Genomic DNA, 9139 nt, shown 5'->3' on the forward strand with positions numbered 1-9139 from the left:
GGGATAAATCGTAAGCATGGAGATAGAACAATGAATGTTAAAGAGAATAGTAGAATAATGGAGTTCATTTGTGTAGTTGTCCCAAATTGATTATAAGAGATGACCGTAGGAAGAAAGAAGATGACATAGAATAAATGCAGAAACAGAAATTGGCCACAAATAGAGTGTGGAAGGGTTTACATTTGCAGCTGATACAGTACATCGTGTGAATAGTAAAGGAATCTGCAGAAAATATTAAGAGGTTTTAAAATTTCTTTGCAAATGAAGATATTTAATAGTAATTGTGAGCTAGACTAAGATTGTGAGTGATAGATGGAAATCAAGAAGCTGGAATCTATGACTGAGAATGTATGAAGAAATCATTGGACTTATTCATTCGTAACGTTCTCGTTTTTTGTGATGAATATTAAAGACTATGTTATTCAACGGGACTTTTGTTACATATTGACTATTATGAAAACCGGGATTACCAATTGACTTAATCAACAGTTCTTCTGATATTAAGCTTTACTTGAATATAATAGAGTTTGCGCAAAGGATATAGAAAGCATAATCCTATTATCATGCAGGTCTTACCAAGTATATAATTTGTTAAAAGTTATTTTTAATAAGACATTCTTTAGTAATATCAAGATCATACTTTAGAGAGTATACCTCCACTAAGGCACTTTATCAATGAACAACTGAACCCCCACTTAAAATCCATAGTAACTGTGATTAATGAATGTGGTTGTTAAATCGATAGCGTGAGCTCATTGATTATCATTGTTTTAAGGAATTGAGTATAATTTGATGAGAGAGGTGAGTTGAAACATAGTTTCTATTTAACAAAATATATTCGAGAAGTTGTCAATTTTTAATAAGAAAGTTACAATAATCTTCACCAGCACAGATAATAGACAAACACGGTCTTTAGGCTGAGCTCGAACTGAATACCCTGAGGAAAGAATTAAAATAAAGGTGGTTTAGTAATTTGTTACAGCATCAATCTAACACACATTACTTATGTAAGAAGACATATCTGGTTTATGATCTTTGAAATATATATTTCCTTAAAACACTCGTAGAAGTCTGTCAATTATATAGGAAGGAAATGCTTAATATGGTTTCCGTTGCAATGAATCGTCAAATTTTCATAGAAGTCCACCAAATGTTGATTGTTGAGAACGAATCACTCATGTCCATCGATATCCTTTTTACACGCACAAAGCATTATGAATCCAACGAAGAATCAGGTGAACAATATTTCCAACACGAATCTCTTGGAACTTATATTTAAAGGTTTAAATGCCTCTCATGAATGGCAGAGGCAAGGGACAGTGACATTGCCCTATCAAGCAGGACAATGCCCTAGAGACTGACCATATTTAGATATGATCAGCGCCCAAGCCCCCTCTCCATCCAAGCTAGAACCAAGGAGGGCTAGGCAATGGCTACTGATGTCTCAGCAGATAGACCTATAAGCTCCCCCAAACACCCCCCTCCCTAGGCTCACAAGGATGGTGAGGTTGCAGCGACCAAAGAAACTATCGAGTTTGGGCGGGACTCGAACTCCGGTCTGGCGTTCACCAGTCAGGGACGTTCCCACATCGGCCACCACAACCCTAAAGTGTTTACAAATACTTTGAGAAATGTTATTTCTTCAACTGTCGATGAGTTTTAACACATTCATATTATTCATAATTTTTCGCATTCTTTTATCATAAATTTTAAAAGTAGTACAATCATGAACAAATAACCACTTAGGCCTATTCTGTGCATTAGTGTTTTCGACAATTGAAATAGCTATGATTTTTTATCCTTACTGATTTTTGTTAGAGTAGATTCAAACAATGCTTTAACTCTAAAATCACCTCTAGAATTTCAGATGGGAAATTAACTTTTTTGTCTGTTGACACTTAATCTTTAACTTTACCTTTATATTTTACTTTTATATGTCTCTTACCTTAGGTTTAAATTCTAAATATTCCATTTATATATATATATGTATATATATATATATATATATATATATATATATATAATTATATATATATGTATATATATATATATATATATATATATATATATATATATATATATATATATTTCTTTTTTATCTCAAGTTATGAATTCGTTATTAATTATACTCCAATCGGCACAAATGACCACTGATGTTATGATGCCAGATGATTACCAATCATTCATCCATTCATTCTTACTTCAGGTAAAGTCACTGCTTATCTAAGCCGAAGAGACTTCGTTGACCACATCACCCACACTGCACCTGTAGATGGCGTGGTAGTGGTCGAAGATGAGTACCTACGCGGGAGGCGCATTTTCGCGCGAGTGGCCGTTGCTTACCGCTACGGTCGGCCGGAAGATGAGGTGATGGGACTCAACTTCTTCAAGGAATTCGAGCTTGTCAATAACGAAGTTGCTCTTCAAAGATCTGACTCTGATCTGAGCGACATTCAGAAAAGACTGCTCAGTAACTTTGGTGCCAGTGCTCATCCATTCAGCGTCATTTTGCCTCAACAAGCACCTTGCTCAGTCTTCCTTGACAATGGAAATGATGACACAGTAAGTTTTTTTTTTTATGAATTTTGGTGTGGAAATATCTAGTAGTTCTATAGAAAACTCATCTAAGATGTACCTTTATGTTTAGTATATGTTTATATGAGTCAAATACTGAAAACCTTTAATGGTTTTGCTGATAACTTAATGTAGTTTATATATATATATATATATATATATATATATATATATATATATATATATATATATATATATACATATATATAATATATATGTATATATATATATATATAATGCTACTAATTAATGTATATGTGGTGTTCAAAACACAAAGAAAAACACTATATATACATATACATATATACATATATGTATATATATATATATATATATATATATATATATATATATATATATATATATATACATATATATATACATATACATTACTAAATAATGTATATGTGGTACTCAAAATACGAACAAAAACACGTTACCCAATTGCACAACTTTCACCCCGAAAACCAAAGCTCTGAGGAAAAGACGTAAACTGCAATAATGCTGTTTCAATTATCATATGGTGCTGAAAATGGCTTCATCCATTAGCATATGAATATCATCAAAGCTACAATTATTGATCCATTAAATTGCACTTCAACGTATCAGCCATCATAATGAACATTTTAAGGTTGAATATTAAGACTATGTGGAAACTTTGAAATAAGTAGAGAGTAACAGAGATTTCGAAAAAGAATGATGTTCATAAAGCTTCACATGATCAGATCTACTAGACTAAAAGGCTTGAATTAACACAAAGTGATTCATTGTTAATTGCTGCTTTAATTTATAAGCCGAACATGAACCTTCTGCACACAAAAAAATTCATAAATGGGTGCCTTCTATATCAGTACAGAAAAAAATCACTAGGTGCATGTTATATCAACCTCCACAAACTGTGTAATTCGCATGTGTCAACTGTCCACTTCAGTCCTCTTTATTCTTAATTTAATCAGTACTTTCCAAGTCTTCCTCGCCTTCATCGTTCAACCACATGAATTATACACTACTTACCAATCTGTTGTCCTTCACTCTCTCCATTTGACCAAACCATCTCTAACCCCATTCATCTTTTCACCAACACCAATATATTTGCTTATTAAGATCTACTATTCTTTCATCCTTGCAGTCCCAAATTCTCTTAAACCCAAGCAAACAGTTCCCTTCAAAAGCTTAAACTATTTTCTCTCAGTCGCTTTCAGCTTCCCAATTTCACTTCCATAGAATATTTTGTTCATTAATCCTTTAATGCATATCAATTTTGATATCCATAGACACTCGATTTCTCCTTCAAATCTTTTCCATTCACCCTGCTGCCTTCTTGTTCCACTTATTCTAAAGTAACCTCTTCCCTCCTTCAGTTTTAGCTATGAAAATTACTCCTACAATTCCTATGTGAATCAACTGCTCTTATTTATCTAAAGCCAATAATAAATATTCAGTGCTACACCTTCCTGGTTTTCTTTTACCCTTAACTTTACGCTTACATTTGCTCTCAACTTTTTATCTCACAAATTCTAAATATTCCTCATTAGACTCTATAGTTGCCTCTTACTGTTCCAAATCAACATTTATTACCTGCAAACATCATATATTACACACTTAATTCATAATACATATATTAATTCATCAAGCAACCTCATCGGTTTCCTTGCATTGCAACTTCACTTTCTGACATTTGATGTCCCATCATATACCAAGATTTTCAATTATTATGCAGATGTAACATACACTATCCTCACACCAACTGTCTAACACCAAATTTTCACTCTGCCATTCAACACAGGCCCTCCTTGCATTAGAAAAGTTTTAAAAATGTTTAGCAGATTACTATTTATAAAATAAATCCTCGCCATAGTATGCCTTGCAACCTATTAGTTCCATCGTAATCTCCTTTAGAGTCATGTAGGCCATAAATTTTCCCAGGTACTTCTAAACTTCTCACTTGATTGTTCTATAATGCACACTTGATCTAGACACTTCTTCCCTCTTTAATAAAATAACAATGGTCTTACCTTGCAGATATTTTGTTACATGTCTAACTTTTTCAATCAAAATCTTACCATACATATTCTAAGGAATATTAAGTTGCATGGTGACCTCATAATTTGTAGTAACTTCTGTCTTATTTACCTTCTTAAAAAGGCACACTAATTTCTTTGAAACCTTTCTCACCTTCATATGTAATTTATTCACTTTGGCCAACCCCTCTATCCCATTCTTAAATCTTCATACAAATTCCCTCAACTCCTAGGATATATAATTGTTTAACCATTTGATTGCATCCTCAGCCACCAGTTCTATACACATTTACAAACCAACGCTAACAATCTTTTACTATTGCACAATCTAAGCCTACCTTTCTTCTGTTCTCTAACTTCAACAAATCTTCAAAATATTTATTATATCAGCAGAGGAATATTTTTCACTTCAAACTGTATCTCACTGATTGCATCTTTTTTTCCAAGATCTATTTGTGATTTAACTTTTCTTCCTGAATTTGTTTTCACAAGAATAACTTTTTATGTATTATACCAGATTTAGTTTTTAATTTTCTAACATATCCCAACTTTTTTTTCTATTATTTTGTACTTACTGCCTTATAAATATTCTTGTACATCATCACATAATCATCTGTTTTTCTATTTAAGTGCACGTCAATTTCCCTTTTTCCTGTACAAACTGTCTAATTTCATCCATTTTCTCTACCTCTACCGTAATGTGCCACAAACAACTCTTCTTGACTGTGGCCACATTATTAGATTTCAATAATCATAATTTACTTTCAACTATTTCATGAGTTTTAGTCGAAATAACTTTCCATCCTTCTTCTTGGATAATTATCTCACTTAGCCTTTTCTTAAGGTTACTTGCTGTAATCACGTTTATGGACTTTTCCAATTTCCTCTCAAATATTTTTTTCTATGATCAATTATACGTCTAGAAACTCATCTTTTTACCATTAAAGCTGTAAACTTGTTCATCCCGCTACTATGTACTAGTACATAATCTTGTAAACTATTTCCCTTCTATTTTCACTTACATGAATATCATAGCTATTCATCAATTTGTGCGATGTGAAAAAGACCAAATGGCATAGTACAAGGATTTAAAAAAAACTAATCGAAGAACAATAAAATATTAAGTCCTGGATGTTAGACTGTTTGTGGATGCATTGCAGAAAAGGATGAATGTATGATAAGTTATTACTTGGAGGACTCCCACTAGTACCCATATCATCATCAGCCGTAACTAGTCCACTGCAGGACAAAGGTCTCAGATATGTCCTTCCACCTCCGTCAGTTTATCGTCTTTCTATGACAGGGTATACCCTTAAATTTTCTTAGATCGTCAATCCATCGTCTTCTTTTCTTTCCCCAGCTTCTTTTGCAATCTCTATGGATCCATTCTGTTATTCCTAATGTCCATTTATCATCTGTCCTAATTATATGTCCTGCCTATGTCCATTTCTTTTTCTTAAGAGTTGTTAGAATCTCCTTTATCCCCCATATAAATACTCACAAATGACCAGCAGTGCTCATATCATAATATCTAAAATGAACAGTATGTCCAACCATCCAGGAAAGGATATCTATCAAATTTATCAGTGTGTTCGTATGTGCTTCGAATACCAAGTGGAGGAACGCGGCATATGAGAAGTCATTATAGAACATATTAAAATCGGTTACACCAGAAGACCACAACTATCATAATGCACCACAAGATTTGGAATACATTAAAGCTTTCAGTAAAAAATTCTAAGGTCCACCTATCTTGATGTCCCCAAGAATATGAACAGGGTCTACCATGCTGATCACGTGTTTGATGATGTCTCACCATTTTCATAAACGTGACTAACATGCATTTCTCCAAAATTATTTTGTGACATGTTTAAGATATGATCAAAAAGCATTACAAGGAATGACATAGCACCATACCAATATGGAAGGAGAGGAAAACTGCTTTAGACATCACAGTTACATCGCTATGGTACTTTATATTTTTAATGACAAGCCTTCGTCTTCTTCTTCATCTTCTATTTTTAGTAGGTTGTCTGGGATGACAAACCTTACCTTAATCATATGTGACATTTTATCTTCTCACAAGTATCTATAAAACACTTTTGTAAGCAACTGATTTGGACCACCTCCCTAGTCACACACCCTTAGGAACGACAACCTCAAGATATTTTGCGCTATTTTCCAGATGCTTAACAATCATCAAGAATACATAAATATATACCCTTAACCACTGCAGTCATTTTTCTTACTTCAGCTTGTCAAATGCCAGCCAGGCAATGAAGAGCTTCTAAAAGACAGTTGTAATATTTCAAACTATATTTTGTAACCTCTCATTAATTTCCACAAACTGGATAGACTTATTAGCCTCATAGTGATACATTTCAGTGAACTGGGCCAAGTTTAGAGTACCACATGAAGCTATTAGTCGCTGTAACTCTGTCTACTTACAGTAATTATGCCTTTGGGCAAGAACTCATACAACCATACAGTTGGCTTGATGTTAACAAATCAACAGCCATCCATCCTCATAACCAAACACACATACAATATATATATATTTATATATATATATATATATATATATATATATATATATATATATATATATATGTGTGTGTGTGTGTGTGTGTGTGTGTGTGTGTGTGTGTGTGTATTTTATTCTATTGTGAATATATCTTTTCAGTGAATACACCTTATAAGTGAAAAATTAATAGTTAGGTGTAATAAAAGAGAAATTAGAAATTTAGTGAAAGACAATTCACTTTATAAACCTTTCTTTCCCTTACTCGTATTTCATTATCAAATTCTTTGGAAAAAAATGTTCATGTTATGCAAATCTGTTTAGTAACTGTGCGTAATCTTTATTGTATTATGCTAGGTATATTTGTCAAGAATCAGTAACATTCATTTTAATAATTCGCCATAATCATTTGATGGATCTCTTATTAAAGGAATAGATTATAATTAAATGAAAGTATTGCACAATTTCTGAATTCTTTCATAAATAATTTGGTACAATATTCGTCTCTTGGGTTCCTGTATTATTATTTTTTCTTTTATGTCTGTCTAGTTGATATTTTCCATTCAAAAATGTTAATGAAGCATCCTTATTCCTTATTGTTGCTTATAAAATTCGTTATGATTTCCTCACAGAATTTAGATGTTACAATAGTTACATTAATTAATAATCAAGGTGATAATAATTTAGATACTTATGATGCAATTTCCATTTACAGGGAAAAGCAGTTATAATTATTCTAAATGTAACAATTTTCTCTCAAATATATTTTCAGTGTGAGCTAAGGATAGGGGTTTTGGGGAAGTCTACAGGTCTACCTGTTGAGTCATCAGCAGCCATTGCCTGCCCCTTCCTGGTTCTAGCTTAGGTGGAGAGTCAGATTGGTCACTGATCATATGTAAATATGGTCAGGTTCTAGGGCATTGTCCTGCTTGTTAGGGCAATGTCGCTGTCCCTTGCCTCTACCATCCATTAGTGGCCTTTAAAGTTTTTAAACCAAGTTTCTATAATATCCTTTTTATACTTTCAGAGTCAGCCAATGGGCGTTACCTACGAACTACGCCTCTATGTCTCCGAGAAGAAGGAAGAACGTCCTCACAAACGGAATTCTGTCAATTTTGCCGTAAGGCGAGTCCAGTTCGCCCCTCTGGAAATCGCCTCTCGTCGCCCGCATACGTTAGTCAGCAGGGGTTTCACTCTCTCATCTGGCAGGTTGAACTTAGAGCTCAGTTTAGGCAGAGAAATTTACAATCATGGACAACCAATCGAGGCTCATATATCTGTCAACAACGGCTCAAAGAAGACCGTAAAAAGCATAATGGTTGAAGTGATTCAGCATGTTGAAGTTACGATGATTAGCTGCCAGTTCAATCGAGTTGTGGCTTCTCTCGAGTCGAAGGAGGGTTGTCCAATCACCCCTGGAAACAACTTTACCAAAACCTACATTGTCACCCCGTTGGTTTCCACGAATAAGAGACGTTATGGAATTGCCTTTGAAGGCCATACAAAGGATCAGGACGTTAACTTGGCATCCTCTACTTTAGTCCCAATGGGCAAACCCGCTAACGATGCTTTGGGTATCATTGTCTCGTATTCTGTTAAGGTAAAGCTCAGCTGCGGTGCTATCGGTGGAGAACTCTCGGCTGATCTCCCCTTCAAGCTCATGCACCCGAATCCTGCTGCTCACAAGTTCCCTTTGCGGAAGTCTCGGTCCATAGATAAAATTGAGTTTGAAGAGTTTGCCCGTCTGCGACGAAGTTTCTCCATGGCAGATGATCAAAATTAAAGTTTTTGGTTTACCCGTTATGATTCTTCACACTGCCAATAACAGTAAAAATATAAAGTTGTAATTAAAACCATTATCAAGAACTGATTTTCATTCATATACATATGTACAATGTAGGTATTTCTAAATCAATTTTTGTAAACGTTAGATTAACGTTGTCATGTTTAACATAAGCTCATTTTAATTGCATAGTATTTTCTTTGTCACTATTTTAAAACCTGGTTTTGAACATGATTTAGT

General features: G+C 33.9%; 1 protein-coding gene across 1 annotated transcript in view; it reads left to right on the forward strand.

Moving 5' to 3' along the window:
- LOC137644845 (arrestin homolog) overlaps nucleotides 1-9139 on the forward strand; it is a 12036-nt gene extending 2897 nt beyond the window's left edge. Inside the window, exons 2-3 of the mRNA XM_068377736.1 lie at nucleotides 2207-2562; nucleotides 8144-9139. Coding sequence (XP_068233837.1) covers nucleotides 2207-2562; nucleotides 8144-8899 — 1112 coding nt within the window. The 3' untranslated portion in view covers nucleotides 8900-9139. The remainder of the gene's footprint in view (nucleotides 1-2206; nucleotides 2563-8143) is intronic.

Source organism: Palaemon carinicauda, chromosome 8 (assembly GCF_036898095.1).
Source record: "Palaemon carinicauda isolate YSFRI2023 chromosome 8, ASM3689809v2, whole genome shotgun sequence".
Lineage (NCBI taxonomy): Eukaryota > Metazoa > Arthropoda > Malacostraca > Decapoda > Palaemonidae > Palaemon > Palaemon carinicauda.